At 47.1% G+C, this 17,819-nt stretch overlaps 1 protein-coding gene across 8 annotated transcripts in view; it reads right to left on the minus strand.

Annotated features, from left to right (window-relative positions):
- The window catches only part of FOXN3 (forkhead box N3), a 213,556-nt gene that overhangs the window by 131,591 nt on the left and 64,146 nt on the right, over positions 1-17,819 (minus strand). For 5 of the 8 annotated variants that reach the window (XM_074908527.1, XM_074908526.1, XM_074908524.1 and 2 more), the window contains exons 1-2: positions 6,967-7,137; positions 3,555-4,111 (exon numbers count right to left, since the gene is read on the minus strand). In XM_074908527.1, coding sequence (XP_074764628.1) covers positions 3,555-4,097 — 543 coding nt within the window. In that variant the 5' untranslated portion in view covers positions 4,098-4,111; positions 6,967-7,137. Of the gene's footprint in view, positions 1-3,554; positions 4,112-6,966; positions 7,138-17,819 lie in introns of those variants that run through there. The other 3 variants (XM_074908521.1, XM_074908523.1, XM_074908522.1) reach the window with 3 other exon arrangements.

A 17,819-nucleotide genomic window follows, 5' to 3' on the forward strand; every position in this document is an offset into this window, starting at 1 on the left:
AAATAAAACAAATATTCACGAGGGAAAAAAATAGGGCTTGTAACAAAATTTTTCAACAGATCCTTAGCTAGAGCAGCACTAGTGGGCGCAGCTATAATTACAACAAACCTACATAATGCGTCTGAACTAGCTTAGCCCTTTCCCTGCAAGCAGAGAAGCTGCCACATCAGTAACTCCGTTGCTAGGGCAACTGCTTACTTTCCATATCAACTGCAAACTCGTTGCTATAGAGACACATATACAAGAAAAATTCCTCTCTATAGCCAAGGACCAGATGGTAGGGAAGTCAGGGAAGTCATGGGCTAGCTGTACTAAATGGGACACACACTAGAGGACATTTAGATCTGTACGTTCACAATAGGATTAATCTGAATGACTGAATTCACAGGTCCAGCAGTATAAACAAAGCCAGGGAACTCCTCATCTACTCCCCATCATGTGATCCTTCATACTCTCGCCAACTATTATTAAACTGCTGAGCTCAATGCAAAGAGGTTTGTACAATCAAGGGCTCAGCATTTTCCCTTCTTCAGCTCGGCTCTCTGACTCGATCCAGATCAGCCTCATGGCAAAGTTACATGAATAGTCACTCTGCAGCCTTGCCAGGTAAGCCTGATGGCATTGCAGTGGAATAGCAGCAGTGCATAAACAAATTCGAGGAGAAAAACGTCTTTTCCTGGCATTCCACACCAGACCTAAAAGCACCAGGACAGGGCAAGTCAAAAACTAAGCGATGCAGCCTGTAAGTCTTCCCACCCTCCCCCCCTTTGCTACAACAACCTCACATCAAGAAATGCAAGCATTCACATGCAGGCAGAAAAAGCTGCATACTATTAAAATACATACTTAGCCCCATGAATATAAATTAGTGGAACCCAAGATTGAGAAAACTACTATGCAAAGGGAATTCAAAAAAGAATTAAGTGTTCAGCAGAACTTTTTTTAGAAAAACGATTACTGAAAGGCTACACAAACAAACACTGGAAAGCACAACTATGAGAGGAAAAGCTTCTAGCTTTTCACAATGTGTCAACGCACATCAAGCGGCAAATGCCTGCAATTCCCAGCACCGATTAACTCCTTCCCTCCATACTGTACATGTTTCAGAGCCTGTCTTGTTAGCATTTTATAACATGCCATTTGCTAAATGCGCTTTTTTTTTCCCCACGTAAAAACAGTAAGACAGGCAGACTCCAAACCTGCGGTGTGCTGAATCTGGCTGCAAAGGGGAAGAACTACCATGAAATGATTCCTTAAAGAGGAGAGTCCCCACTTCCCCAGCCCAAAACCACAGAACCCCTGAGACGGGCACCTTCCTTCTGAACAGCAGAGATGCTTGCTGCAAGGTACCTGAATCAACCCCAAGTGTGCGTGCGCACACACACGGAGGTATTTTCAAAGCCAGCAGTTGACGTTTACTGCTTTCCAAGTCCACAATTAGCTGTCAAGCACCTGATTCAGCAACTCTGACCAAGTGCCAATTCTGCGCTCAGGACTCTGTCTGCCACATCCCTTGGCCAGGACATGAGAAAAACCCAGCAGGGTTTTTAGAGGACCTGCTTTGATGCATTTTACGTTTGAGATTCTAATCTCATTCACCTTGAAGCTGGCTACCTGCAGTTATTAGCATCTCCAGGAGATGGAAGAAATTCTTTCTCATAACCTGGGATTTTCCAAGAATGAATAAAACCCCACCTCGTTATTCATACAAGAAGGCCTTCCCACCACACCTTGTTGTCTAGCTCTGTAACCATGGCTTTAATCACAAATTCAAGACGTAGGTGACTAGTCATGCATTGTGTTCTGCCACTTCCCTGTGGAGAAGCAGCACGTCGTGGTATTGTTCATCAGACTGCCAGATATTTGACAGACTGACATGAAGACAAGTTCCTCATAGGAAGGAAGCTGTAATCTAAATAGTCAACTTGTAAACAGAGGAAGAGGTATAGAACAAAACACAAATGGCAATGTTAAACACATGCCTTGCCAGTTACAATATTTTGAGATTTTTTACGTGTGTTGTGTGAAGGTTTCTTATGGTCTGGGACAGGATCATAAAAGTCTGGTGTGGCACTTGTTATTATAGTCTCACTTCCAAACAAGAATTTAAGACTCTGGTTTACACAAAACAAGATCCTGTTCAGGAACAGGTTTTTTAATCTCACACAAAATCTTTCACAGCAACTAATTTATAAAAATACCAACATACAGTGTGTGATCAGCAATATGCAGACAGTGGATTCTACAGAACAACATTTTAAAAAAGAAAGAAAAAAAAAGCGTCAATCATTTAAAAAAGGAAAGCTCCAGAGAAAAGTTAAGTAACCTAAAATGAAAAGTTGCTAGTTTAGGATAATGTGTGAATCTTCCTCTAGAGTTACTTGAGCTCCTATTCCACAGCATTTTAAGTTAAATTGCACACAAAATAGGGAGAACAGCACCACCAACAGAAGTCTAGTTTCAGGGTTACCAGTTACAAAACAATCACGGCATTTACCTCACCAAAATACAAAAGTTGAGTGCATCTATTGTTTCTGCTAGGAGAAAGTGTCTGCTTTCTGATCTTCAGTCGATTTTAGAGACAGACAGTCAGTGATGTGATTTTATCCATTATTTATTTCACTAACCTGTGAGAAATTAATCTGCAAGCTGATATTTTTATCAGTATACTCCTACTTTGCCAGAGATTCATCCAGACCACTGTTTCTTGAGACGGTCCCCTTCAGAAACTGATACCTGCTCCCAGGCAGACTGATGTAGTAGAAGGCTATGCAAAGAACTGCCTCCACCACTCGGCTTGCTTCCCTATTCCCTTGCACACAGCCTCTTCCTGCAGACGCCGCTGAGGATTCAGCAATGAAACCAGGCGACAGTAACAGAGATCTGAAAGCAAAAATGTGCTCCCCAGGCTTCCGCCACCGCACCAGTTGCAGAAGCTACACGAGCCCTGGGAGAGAACAACTGAAATTTCGGTGAACAGTAACTTTCACCTTTGATGCCAAACCTATCTCCTCTCTTCAAACAGTTTCTCTAAAACGTGCCTGAAACAAAGCTTGGAACAAAGCTTCATCACCAAAATTCAGAACTACTTCTGTCTAAGAGAAATAAGTTTTTTTTCGGATTACAACACAGACCAGGGGAAAAGCGATGGACTCTTACATAAGGCATACCCTTTCACTATACATTTGTATAAGCCAAGAACAGCAAGGAGCCTATTTATAACATGATTACATTCATCTAGTATAGCTGGAAACCATTACCACAGCATGATAACTAAAAACAATATTTAACTACTATGCATGAAGACACCAGCTGGGGGGGAAAAACACACACACACACACACACACCCTGAGTACTTTTTTACAGATGTCTAGACAATGAATTTAATAAAATCAGAATGAGACATGCTAAAGAAATGTTGGCTCTCTGAATTTAATGAATTACGTTACCAGGGACAATGTTGCATATTCTGCATTTCACTGTTACTGACACCTTCTGGGATTAGCAGGTGAATATTTTCAGAGCCATATAGGTTTCCATAGTTCCAAACTTACCTGACTTCTGTCTTTGTCCACTTTCTTAAAACACTTATTCAAGGATAGATTATGTCTCACAGAATTTTTCCATCCAGTGGGTGCATTTGCAAAATACGGAAAGTGTTCCAAGATCCAGTTGTATATATCCTTTACGGGCAGTCTTTTGGTTGGCGAGTCCTCAATGGCCATAAATATGAGGCAGCTAAAGGAATAAGGAGGTTTGCAGTTGGGGTTCTGCTTGGCATCGTAGGGCATGTCAGAGTGAGCAGGAGACGGCGGCGTGTCATCACCGATGTCCTGAACAGGGCTAACGCTCCTTAACACCGAGTCCCCAAAGCTCTTCAGCAAGTTCTTGCTCTCATGTAACCAGTTCAAATTAGTTAGTTCTTCATCTTCCATGGCCCCTTTATCTAATCTGATGGCAGGCAAAGAGAAATCTAGGTCCTCGTCATCATGAAGTGCCTTTGATAAATCACTATCTTGGTAACGTTGGCTCAATCCGCTGGGAACGCTAATTCCTGAGCCCTCTGGCTTCTTACTGGGAGGCATGACTGGACCCATTTATACAGCAACTGCTGGGAGAGCAAATCCAAAGGAAGGGGAGAAAGAAACAGAGAGAAAAGTTAGCTCATAAAAAGATACCACATAACATTTTGACAGCTTTTCCCTAACCAGTCACTCGGCCTTTTGCCATCTGCATTAAAAATGACAGACTCACATAAACACTCATCCTCAACTGTTGAATAACATAATCTAAAGTCAGGACAAGGGAAGAAATTTCAGTCAATAGAGTAAGATGATAATCTCAATACACCTCAATTCTGCTTGTACATGAAGCCCCATACGAAATCCTACAGACATGTCCCTTTAATGATGAGTATGTGTATCAAATCATTGAATACTCCCATTGCATCACTTTAATCAGCATGTGAACTAAAAAAAAAAAAAAAAAAATTACAAAATAAAAAAAATAAAGGGGCTTAAGGCCAGTTGCTTCAGATTAAGTTCAGCTGTTTCACTTTTGTGGACAATACAACAGCACCGTGATTAAACCCACTCTGGTTAAAGGCTAAGGCAGGCAAGGATCCAATCTGACTACAGAGGCAGTTGCAACAAAACTCAGAAATGACAGCAGAACTTCAAAACCAGCAAGGGACAGAGAAGGGAGGAGGGAAAGCAAAGCAACGCACGGTAGTTTTGGGACCAGGGCCAAGACACAGGGAAACAAGCACCAGAGGAATAGAGCACTTTAAGAATGTATGTAAACAGAGAAGATTTTAACATAAGCTGAACCGTATTTCAAACATGGTAGAAAACAGAGTCAGAAAGACTGCTGTGATGCTCAACGGTGGCCTGGGAGAGGGGGAATGAGCTGCCGAGGGTACTGCACCAGCAGGCCCCAGAGGGACAGCTGTGAGTAGTAATATTTGGGAGGACCTGAGACTTTCAGGGGCTAGGTGAAGTTGGGCACCTGCCCAACTCAAGAGAAGGAGACAGGAGCCCAACAATTCTACTTCAGAAGCAGGAGACAGTCTCCCTTCGCTCTTCCACACAGTAAAACTGCCAGCCAGGATTTAGACCTGGAGATGTGAACAGAAGCGAAATAAAAATTGGAAAGAGTTAATAATGGATTTTAAAACAATGAAACTTCTTGCACAAACGTTGAACAGCAGCAAAATGATTCACTGTATCTAAAACATATCTTCAGCAGTTCCCTGAAGTCATCCAGTCACACAGCTGACCACTGTAAATGATGGGCAAGAAAACTACAGGTAACAACAAAACATATCGCCTATCTACAGGGAAAAAAAAGAACAAGATAGCCATATTTTGGGAAAGAGAAATAATAGACTTTATTTCAGCTGTTACAAAAGGGAAAAAATGAAAGAGAAGAGTTCCTCAGGTCTTCCTATAAACACTTTATACCAAAGCAGCCATTACTAAAAAAGGAACCTACAGAACTTTTATGCACAGAAGCCCGTTAACACACACCATCACCCAACAGGCTCAGTGAACACGTGTGGTTTTACACAAGAATCTGGAAGAGGAAAAAATACCAAAGCAGATATAAACACCGGGAGGCCAAACTTACGTAGATCCCACTTCCTAGCTTTCAAAACAGCATCCAGGGGCTAGCAGAAGGTAAACACGAGTATCACCAGCACCTGGGGGCACGGGCATCGCCTACCTACACCGCACACTCAACTTTGACTCCAAATGGAAGTTATGTCCCATGAGCTTCTAAACAGGAAAATTATCTGATGGCTGACAGTAAAGTAATTTAATTGCACTGTTGCTATGACAACATGCTGCTCTCTTTCTGTTTAATTTGCTTATTTGCCAGTATGCTCCCCAGAGGGCCGTACCATACTATCCCTTTTTCTTTCTTTCGTTTCCCCCCTCTCCAGGCAGTGGTCCTCACGGATGCCGGCGGGTGACGGGGCGGCCGCGGGCCCCGCCAAGCCCCCTCGGGCCGGCCACCGCCGCCTGCGGGCAGGCCCGGCGGAGCGCGGTTGCCAGCGGGGCCGCCGCGCGGGAAGGGTGCCCGGAGCGGCCCCCCCGGCGGCGGGGCCCGGCCGTGCCTGCGCCCGAGGGCTGACGGGGTGTTAACGAGGCCCGTAGCGGCTGCCGCGGCGCCCCGTCGCCAGACAAAGGAGCGCCGGTCACATGAGAGCCCGCAGTCGGGCGAACGTTTTTAATCCGCTGCCAATTGCGGGTGCCCCACCAGATACCGCACAGCCGCCCGCCTCACCGCCACCCGGCGGGAGCGGCGGGGGGAGGGGGCACCCCGGGCAGCCCCCCCGCGCAGCGCAGCGCTCCCACCGTACTTGTCGCGACGGGGGGGGCGGGGGGGGAGAAAGGCGGGGGACGGGCGCCCATTGGCCGCCGCCGCAGCCAATCAATGGCGTTGCTAGGAGACTGGGACTGCTCCGGCTGGGCGGGCGCGGGCGGCCGGCGGCGCGCATACCTCCAATGCCGGCCAGATGTCACCGGCCCTCGCCGGCCCCGCCGCGCCGGGAGGGCAACTTCGCCCAGCGGCCGCCCCGCCGCTGGCCGCCCGCCCTGCGCCGCGCCTCCGTCAGCCTCTTTCTTACATACCCGCGCGTCTGTGTGCGCGCGTGTGTGTGTGCGCGTATTCAAAAGTCCTTGCCCAAGCGGCTCCCGGAAGCCCCCGGCGGGACCACCTCGGGCCGGAGGCGGCCCCGTGGCCCGGCCCCGCGGCCCGGCCGTCCGAGCTCGGCGGGGACACGGCGGCGCGCACGCCGCGGCCGCGCACCAACTCCTGGGCAAGTTGTGGCGCGGAACGGCCGCGGGGCCAGGCCGGGCCGAGCCGAGCCGAGCCGGCCCGGGCGGGACCGCGCCGCCCCCCAGGCGGGCCCGCCGGCGCCTTGCGCAATCCCCGCCGACAACAACAGCAACAACAACTTACCTGGCGGGGGAGGGGGGCGGCGGTTTCACCGCGGTCCCTTCATGGCTGTGGCGCAAACTTTCATCTGACGGAGCCGGGCATCGCGCGCCCCCCGCCTCAGCCCGAGCGCCGCGGGGGTCCCGGCGCTGGGGGCCCCGCCGCCAGCATGGGGCCCGGCCGCCGCCCGCCCCCCGCCCGCCCCGCGCTCCCGACGGGCAGCGGTCCGCCTCGGTGCGAGCCGAAGAGCGAGAAATTGTTTCCACTGCAAACAAAAAAGGCGACACATGACCAGGGAGGGAGGGGAGAGAGGGAAAACGTGGGCTGGGCCAGCCGAGACGGGAGAAGCCGCGGAAGGGAGGGCCGCCGGCGGTGGGGGAGGGCGGCGGCGCGGGCGGCGCTCCTCTCGGCAGGCCGCGGGGACCCCGGCCCGCCGCCACCCCCGCGGGGCGCCCGCCGCCGCCAGCTGCTCGGACGGGTCCTCCCGCGGGGGCGCCCGCCGCGGCCCGGCAGCTCCCGCCCGGCGGCGCGGCGCGGGGTCGCCTCCGAGGCGGGCGCCGCGGGCCTAGCGGCGCCGGGGTCGCGCCGGGCCGGCGGCGTTTGCCGGGTGCGGGCGGGTTCCCCGGGTCGGGAGGGAGGCGGGAAGCGCCCGGGGAGAAGTCCCCGCGGCGGAGAGAAGCGGCAGCGCTGCCGGCCCTCGCCGGCGGCAGCGGCGCTCCCACTTGTACGAGTCTCTCCCCCGGCCCGCGGCGTGACGGGCGGCCCGGCCGGCCCGAGCCCGGCAGAACCGCAGCTGGCTGCGCGGTGGCCGCTGAAGGCACCGCCAAGCACCAGAAGTCCCGAGATCAACACCCCGGAGCCTTGCTTCGCCCTCCCCCCTCGGGAGGGGCAGGGGAGACATCTTTCCACACGGAGGCACCCGGCTGGGTCCCGCACGCCTCCCGGCAGGCGGAAAGCCTGCGAGCCCACCACCGACACACGACTCGAGCCTCCGGTGTCGGGAGCGTCCCTCGGCCGGTCCCCAACACAGCCGTCCTGCGACGGTGTGAGGGGGCGGCAGGGCCGGGGGGAGCGCGCCCGCGGGCAGCCGCCACCGGGACAACGGCAGGGGCCTCCGCTGCACCGCGGAACTGTGGCCTGCGCCGGGTCTGCCTTCGCTTGTGCTGTGTAGAACCGCCTTGCAGAAATCTGCAGTAACTGCCAAGGAAAAAAACCCCACAGCTTATTTCTTCAGTCTAAGGACTTTGCTTTAAAATAAGGCCTGGTTTAATTAGGAAGAATGGTGCATTTTCTCGTCTGCTACCATACCTTGACACAACTAGTGTTGAGTAAAAAAAGCTTACCATCAGTTAAAGTAATCGGCGGGAACTAATTTGATTTAAAAATTAAAAAGAAGTTGCCCAGTCTAGACAGCACTAGTTAAACGTGCAGTCTCTCATATGCAACATGCTCGATCTCAAGCAGCTTCAGTGATTCGCAGCACAGAATTAAGGTATAGCTGTTCACTCGCAAAACAAGTACATTAAATTGTTTTGTAGCTGATCCACAAAAATCAAGGATTTTTCCGCTCTGGGTAAACAAGGCTTGCAGATCTATCATACTTCAAAATTAATTTTCCTTTCAGTACAGAAAAGATCTACTGCAGAAATGTATAAACAACACAAGTTAGAAATACAGGTATATTGGTAAATTGTTTCCAATGCAGTTCTGGACACAGAAATGATCCCTAAGCCAAGAAGAAAAGCATTTTAGCCATTTTATTTGGAAAAGTTAGGACAGCTGTCTCAAGACCTTGCAGGAATTCCGCGCTGGCCCACGCAGTCAGTATTACCCTGCTTAACCAGGATCACCACTGTATCCTCCTGCATATCTGTGTCTGTACTTAGTCATTTCCCAAGGCATGGGTTACCTCCTTTAATCTCTCTGACACTTGCGAAATTCATGGTTTTAGACAAGAGTGGCAGCTACCTCATTCTCAAAGTGCAGGGCTGAAAAGCACTTCGTTGATTCTTTCAGACTAGAAATTCCGGTCATAACTCGCTAAGACCTTCTTTTGCAGATAGCTTTCCCTCTCCTACCCAGTGAACTGCTATTTCACATTCTTGCATATTTTCAAGAAGACATGCCAGCAGCTGGATTGAAGAATGGGTAGAATACCTATCAGGCAGCAGAGTATCACCCCTACCCACTGGTAACCGGGCCCTGTGACTCCACCAGCAGAGCACTCCAACAGTCAGCAGACCATTAGTTTACACAGTTCTTATCTCATGGCCGTTTGGTTTCAAAGCCAAACTAAATTACCAAGTCATAACTCCACCCACCTGACATAACTCCAAATGCTTTGGACGTTTTTCTGAGTGAATCAACATGTGTCTTTATCAGCAAGCAAAATTTATTGCATTTATCATCACTTGTAAAAGTCAAGGGTCTTAGAACAGACTACCAAGAAGAATTCAGCTAATGAGAAGTATTTCTGAAGTAAGAAGGGGGATGCCTCTGGAGATGGAGGGTAGCATGCAAAGAATATTACACCTTGAATAGATTATGTACACATCCTGTTCAGGTACACTGCTCAGTTCTGTTCAAAATCAGTTCCCCATCAATACTGGTGGAATAAGACCAGTTCCAGAGTTTTCTATCTTTTCCGTGATGGGCAGAATTTTCCCAGAGTGCACACTAAGGTTTACAGTGAAGGACCACTGCAAGACATTTGCCATGTAGGCAGAAAAGCCAGCATGATCAAGCACAGGGGCCAGCACCGGGTGATGCAGAAGCCTAGGAGAGCAGGGGGACACACCACAGGCCAGGTCAGAGGGCTGGCACTGGGCTCCCTACTGAAGCACCCCCTGAGGGGCAGCAGCCTCTTGCTGGCTCCCACTCACCCCTGAGCTCAACAGCAACTGCAGCTGCTGACTTGCAGAGCAGTAAAATACCAGCAGCAAGGTAAACACCGGTATCTTCCCTCTTGGGAAGACTGTCCCCCAGCTCTTCTGACTCTTTGCTGGAATACTTAATATGACTAAGAAAGGAGAATACAGTCTCATACAGCACCACTTAAAGATCATTAACTGCTGGCTTAGAGACTACAGCAGAACATCTGACATACAGCCATCAAGTAACTGTAATCTTAGGCAAGCCACCAAATTTATTAGGGTGTTGATTTCCCCATTTCTAAGACAACAATAATACTAACTCATTTAGCAAAAGATTTGCAACACTGACAGATGAAAACTGTTTGTACATCAAGACCAAAGTATTTGCCGTACCGAAGACTGATTAGAAGTACCAACATTGTAGAGCTGCACTTTAGCCTTGTGGGCTAATATACAACAGTCTAATCTTTCCACTCAAATTTCAGAATACCAGCTGCAGATGTTGCAGTATCTAATGAGGATTTCCAGCCATCTCCCTACACTCCTTTATCTCTTATCATCCTCTAGATTGGAATCCCTGATAACCTCCCACAAGCCATCGAGCACATGAGCACAGCAAGGGTCACAGGCTCTTTACCAACCCTCCAAAGCTCATCTTCCCCCCTCCATCTCTGCTAGAAACATCTTCCTTTGCTAGTATTACAACCATGGCACATGACCTTGTTAATATTTCTGTTTTCTGCCCTCTGACCTCACCAGTCTCACCATTCAATAGACCTGCACTTCTTACCCTCACTTTTAAGACCCCATTCCTAACCTGATGTCCAATTATACTGTTCTCATTGACTGGCATCCTTATCAACATTTATTCTTTCTACATCAGAGTCAAATTTCTTCCCTGAAGTCTGCTGCAAGTTTGCCAACTAAGCTCGCTCATTAGAATTTATAATTTGACATGCAGCTGTACACAAAACCCTCCCTATTCTGAAAAGGTGCAAGGTACCTTTCATAGACTGAATTGGACAGGGCTGCTACCCCTTGTGATCAGTGATCAGACCCCCCAGTGGGACATATTCCAGGCTCTAACACCATACACTGGCCATCTCATTTTGTTCCCGTTCTTCCCCCATGCAGAATGACCAGTGTCCCCTAATCAATCTTGCCATTTCTAAACTTCTGTTTTCTCTGAGGCAATGTATTTTAATCTTGTACAGAGCAGAAGCATGCTGAACATCTTCAGGTACTACTAAGAACTGAATCATAAATACAGTTTGTGTTTGCTTGTTTCCTCTTTCACAGCTCCTGTTCCCAGCATTCTTCTCCAGTCCATCATACAGAACCAGCAGTATCAACACTTCTTTATTTTTAACCATGACAGAGCAGCTTGCTGTTGTTGTTTGAACTATGTCTGGTTTTGGGGCAGAGAAACAGCCATATCTGAATTCTCACACGAACAGCCAGAGTCTCTGCCGCAGCCAGAGGTAACACACCTATGACTTGCTGACAATCAGTGCCTTGCTCCCGTAAAAAATTAGCAACTCCTGCCTTGCAGCTGCTCTGAGCACAGTTGTATCCAGCCTTCCTGCCCCATGTCTTCTACAAGCACGTGCCCCTCCTTTCTCCTCCCACCCCACACGCTAGCTAAAGATATAAGCTGCACACACAATGAAGGCCCAGCTTACTGATGGGAGATTTCTATCTTTTGCTTATTCACTTGGGACCATGGAATCTGATTTACAAAGCATTTTTCCAGCCTTTCATTTAATTATTCTTCAAGTTCTCATTTGCCCCAGCTGGCAAAACCCAACAGAAACAGAACTGAATAGGTGAGAAAAGGAGCACCATGAAGTTTTGCCAGAAGTGCAAGCAAACAAAAGTGTCTACAGGCTAAAATGTAATTAATTTCTTAAAATAAAAATCCAGTTTTAATGAAATACTTCCTTTATAAAATAATGTATGCACATTTACGATGTTCTTGTAGTAACACTTACTTGCAGCTTCTAAGAAAATGAGTATACTTAGCGCTAAAATTATATACAGCTGACAAGCTACCAGCAAGTGTGTTTCTGTACATGAGTGCAGTGGGAGGAGAGTATCATGCATGCTAGTTTGTCCTACATACATTTGTTAAAACAGGTTGTTATGGTTTAGGCCCAGCCAGCAACTAAATACCATGCAGCCACTTACTCACTCCTCCACCCCCCCAGTGGGATGGGGAGGTCAATCAGAAAAAGAAGTAAAACTCCTGGGTTGAGATAAGGGCAGTTTACTAACTAAAATAAAATTAAATATAATAACTAATAGTAATAATAGTAATGAAAAGGCATATTAACAAAAGATAAATAAAACCAAAGGAGGGAAAAAGAAGCGATGCACAATGCAATTGCTCACCACCTGCTGACCAATGCCCAGACAGACCCTGAGCAGCAATTCATCCCTCCCAGCCAAGTGTCCCCAGTTTATATGCTGAGCATGATATTCTATGGTATAGAATATCTCTTTGATTAGGTTGGGCTAGCTGTCCTGGCCATGCTCCCTCCCAGCTTCTTGTATACCTCCTTGCTGGCAGATCACAGAAAACTGAAAAAATCCTCTATTTAGGATAAGCACTACTTAGCAACAACAGAAACACCGGTGTGTTAGCAGCATTATTCTCACACCAAATCCAAAACACAGCACTGTACCAGCTACTAAAAAAAAATAAAAAATTACTTTATCCCAGCCGAAACCAGGACAGAAGTCCATATGAGAGATGCTTTCCCACTGTAATTACACCAACATACTAGCACCCCAAGCACAAACGTAGCTTGTAGTGGTAAACTGAAGCTTCTGCCAGTGCAGCTTATTTTGGTAGCCCAGCCAGTGGGAAGCAAAACGTTGCTGGGATAAACATATCTTTACGGGAGTCTTTAGATATAATGGCTATATTGGTCTGAAATCACACCTAACCTAACCTAACACAACTGGTACATTAATTTCAATACAAGCCAGTATTTCTGGTACTGTTGCAGCATTTGAAGAGGCTGAAAAAAGAAAGAACTGTTTTCTGGGGTTTGGTGCCCAGACTCTGCTATCTGTTGTACAGGTGTAAAGCTGCAAAATGTGGCCTGGAGTTATCTCAACATTAGTATTCACCATTTGGCAGCTGAAGTCAAACATACAAGTAATCAGCAGAACCAGAAATCAACTGAATTTTTGTTTTAATTTTAAAAGCAAGGTGGAGGAAAAGCAGCAACCAACACTACACAGAAGTAAAGATCAGAAGTTTGGGGGAAAACTATAATGGCACAAGCAAGGCTGGCCCTACAGTTGTGACTGCAAAGGCACGCTGAGAGGATGCAGGTTTTGGGAAACAAAGTGTCATAAAATGATTAAGCAGACTTCTATCCTTGGTGTGGTTTTAGTACTACATACCAGCCTACCAAACACATCAGGGAGCAGAAATGTAAAACAATGAAAAACTGCAGTGGAAGGACTAAAAAGACTGAGTGGCATGTGCAGAAAGCTTCTGCGCTGTCCTGTGCCCCCATCCGCAGCCACAGGCAGGGCAGGCTCCAAGGCTGAACCAGAGAGTAGCTGCCAGGCAAAGCAGATAAGATTCAGGAAGGAAGGAGGAAAGCTGGCACAGAAAAAACGCACAACTAAATTACCTGCATCCCAGCAGCATCTTCTGTTGCCAGCTATGGCCAGAGAACCACCCTCTGGCTGCCACATTCATGTCCTGTGAGGTGGGTTTCCCTGAGAGTAGCTTTTGGCTTCTCCACGGCGACAGAAGTTCATTATGATTATGGCTGACTCATCCACTGGGGCATTAATTTATGCTGGGTCTTTTGGCACTGCTCCAGTCTTTTGGGCAACAGATAACTTCAGTTAACAGCTGTGGTCATCTGGGAGGTACAGTGCATCTGACAACTCACAGATTTTTTGCAGGCAAATTTGTCATTCCTCAGGTTTCTCACAGGGATGCCACAAGAATGGAGTGGCCCTTGGCAGCCAAAACACTAGGAAACAATCTTGGCAATTTTTTTTCTTTAAATCTGCAGTCCTGCAAACACTGATAGTTATGCCTCCCTCTAAGGCTCAGGTAGTTCCAGCACAGTTTAGCACTTCCATAAGCATTTCAAGGACAAAACAATGCTATGTCTATAACAAAATTTTGAAGCATGTTTGAGAAGTCACTTTTACTGCTTGTATGCAGGTAGAGAGTTTTACTTATTCCACATCACTTATCACATAACCTTCAGTATTTTTTTCCATAATGGAAAAAAGAAATACAACATGAAAACAACCCAATATCAAACCAAACCTCACATATAACAAAAAAACCCAAACCCCAACTACCACTGGAGAAACGCCTGCAGGTTAGACCAGCACTGGGCAGCAGATCGGGGGCTTCAGTAGAAGACAAAGGCTGGTCAAGGCTGGAAGGAGACAGGCTGTCCTGCCACAAGCCAGCCAGCAGCCAAGGAGCCATCCTTTTGCCTTGCTGTTGAACAGAAGGCCCATGTAATGACAACTGCAAAAGTCATTTAAGCTCTGAAAAGGTGACTAATGAGCTCATTCATGCTGCCTATAAATTATTCACTACAACACTGACCCCACTCAAGACAAACGGCAAAGCAAACTTTAAATACAGGGATCAGGACCCTCCTGTGTTGTGGGCTTCTGCCTGTAAAACTTTTTGCAATCAAACAGACACTTCATTTGCTTCTGCCCCTTGTTAATCTCGCTCCGCTATCCAGACCTTCTTTTTTACTACCTCTCGTGGAGTTAAAGCAGCTGCAACTGCTACATATTTATTTCTCTGTTGCCACGTCTTTTTCATTAGTAGTTGCAGGTAGTCACAAAGTGCTATAAATAGCTTTAAAATGTATTCTTCAGAAATTAAAGTCTGACCTCAAAATGAAGGCCAGGTCTAAAGAAGTAAGAAGACAACAGCACATGCATGTTTAATGAGAAGCAGCCCATCTCCAGAGCCTGTGCTTATAGATACTTCTATGAACATCAACGATTTTGTGCCAAAATAAAAACAGACGACTTTAAAAAACACACATTTTTTTAGGTGCTGGATCAAACAAGCTTTTGATATATCATCGCAGTTTAACCCCAGCTGGCAACTAAGTATCAAGCAGCCACTCCCTCACTCCTCCATCCCCCACCTCTGGCGGGATGGGAAGAAAAATTAGAAAAAAAGTAAAACTCGTGGGTTGAGATGAGAACATATACTAACTAAAATAAAATTTAAAAAATAATAATAATAATAGTAATGAAAAGTGATATAACAAGAGAGAAATAAAACCCAAGAAAGACAAGTGATGCACAATGCAATTGCTCACCACCTGCAGACCAATGCCCAGACAGTCCCCGAGCAGCAATCTGTCCCTCCTAACTGACTGCCCAGTTTATATACTGAGCATATCCTATGGTATGGACTATTTCTTTGGCTAGTTCAGGTCAGCTGTCCTGGCCATGCTCTCTCCCAGCTTCTTGTGCACCTCTTAGCTGGCAGAGCATAAGAAATTGAAAAGTCCTTGACTTAGCATAAGCTCTACTTAGCAACAACTAAAACATCAGTGTGTTATCAACCTTATTCTCATACTAAATCCAAAACACAGCACTGTAACAGCTACTAGGAAGAAACTTAACTCTATCCCAGCCAAAACCAGCACATATGTTTAGAAACATCCTATTTCTAAGGAGACTTTCATTGTCCCATTTAGCATGAAATAGGAGCCAGGTTACCGCTCAGTGTTAGCGGCGTGAGCAGTGCTGATTGCTGCTGGGGTGGTTGGTGGCTAGAACAGGCACTGGCTTTCTTCAAATGGTACTTTACTTTGGAAGATAAATTGCTCACAATATTTACAAGTTAAGTTTAGTAACTACAAAGTGTCATTAAAGACACAGTCTTATATGACATGTGTCTGATCTTCAGTGGAAAAACATTACTTGCACCTTTAGTTTCACAACTCCAAAGGTCAGAAACAACTAAGATAAAAGGGATATCCAGGAATTACATTGCTAAAGTCCATCACTGTGTAAGATATGAAACAAGGTAAAGTGTGGGAGATGTAAGGCAACATCATAGTGATATCTAAACACAAAGGAAAAAAGGCGCTAGCAAAGGAAATTCACAAATGAAATAATCATTGCAATTTTCACTAATCACTGTGTTTCTTTCAAGCTGGAAACACTGTAGCTAAGCAGAGTAAGGACTTCTGCACTACTTGAAGAAAAGGTCTTTACCACCTACCAACAAACCATGTGGTTAGTCTTCATTTATTTACATCCACGATTCTGAATTTACCAGAGACACACAGAAACCCTGTTGCCCTGCTAGTACTGCTCTTTAAAATGATGATTGAAAAAAAATCCAAATCCCCTGACAAACACCAAGACAGCAACGGAGCAGCCTACACCACATAGCATGCAAGTCTTAACTTATCAAAAGCTCTCCACCTGACGAGATTCCTGAGCCTCTCATAGCTGAAGGGTGTTGGCAAAGGGCTGCTTTGAAACCCCATCACATGCTGGACCCCACTAACCTGTCTGGCAAGCGGAGTTCACCTCCCAGTTCAGTGGTGGGAAACAGAGGCGCTTCCTGCAGCCGACTCCCCACACTCTGCTCCTCATTTCCCTAACAAGGCCCAGCAGTGATGTCAGTTTTGCCCCAGGCATAATTTGGTCCAAATAAAAACAACCTACAGTTGGCTGCAAAATCAGAGGAATGCCAGATCTGGGGGAGGATGAGCAAACAAACTGACGGTACAGCTTTTAACTCCGTGCAGCAAAGCCAACACTTGGCTACAACTGCCAATGAATCTCTTCACTGGTGAAAGCCACTACACTTGTTGAGGGTGCCATGCACGGCTCTGACCTAAGCGGTCACCGGTGCACTCCTGAAACACTGGTCTCAGCAAACTCACGCAAGACTCCTATGCCATGGGTAGGGCACACAGCCAGCACCTGTCAACAGGGTAATCCTCACCACCCTGGGGCCAGCTGATGTTGCTAAGATGAAGGCAGCTGGATCATGCTGGGTACCAGGGCAAACTCAGTCCAATCCACAGCCATGCACAGCTGTTACTTCTACTTTAAAACTGCTTCTGCAACTCCTCTTCCCCCTTAGCTCTCCAAACCCCCTAATCTCATGGCTCTCGAGGCCCCAGCATGTGCACATCTGTGAGGAAGGTTGGGCTCCTCTGCACTTTGGTAATCATTGCAACAATGTATTGATATTTCTTACCAGAAAACAGCAAATTCAGATGTTTGCAAAGTGAAAAACTCCTATATTCAACTCAAAGGAAAAGCTGTGGCTTCTCTGCTTATCTATTACTACACACAGGTCCCAATCCAAAGAGAGTTAACACACACTCCAGTAGCTACAGGGTAGTCAGTGGGAGAGCGCAGCTTCACAGAAAAAGAAGGTCCCTAAGTGCTGGCCAGATAAGGCCAGAGAATAATACATTTATTACCCTTACTTTTACTTATTTCTGTCTGTTGCCACAACTACTGCAGTAGTGGAGAAAGCAAAACAAATGGGCTTGAACAAGCAGTGCCATCAGTAACTTAATACTTGCTCTACTGGTGTCACACAGTCCTTGTACACAGCCATGGCTGACTCTGGATTTTCATACACACCCATCAGATTTAGGGAGACAGAGACACGCTGCACTCACACATGAAACACGGGACTGCAACTGGGCCTAAAGACACTCTCTGTCTGGAGACTCCCCACAAATCCAGCGTGGGAAGGAGTCCCTGGCACATGAGCTGCTCTGGGAAAGTAATCCCAGCACACGCTCCCTAGGTAAGTACCAAGAGCCTGTGGTGTAATGTACTGAGCAAGCAAAGAAAGAGCAACTGTCTCTGCATCAAAATGCTGTATTGGGTTTGCGTGGCAAGACTTCAGTAGTGGGGAGGCTACAGGGGTGGCTTCTGTGAGAAGCTGCTAATAGTGCCAATATGTGCCATAGCTGCAATGTCCAGCAGTGCCACTGGCCAAGG

The sequence above is a fragment of the Athene noctua genome, chromosome 6 (assembly GCF_965140245.1).
Source record: "Athene noctua chromosome 6, bAthNoc1.hap1.1, whole genome shotgun sequence".
Classification (NCBI taxonomy): domain Eukaryota; kingdom Metazoa; phylum Chordata; class Aves; order Strigiformes; family Strigidae; genus Athene; species Athene noctua.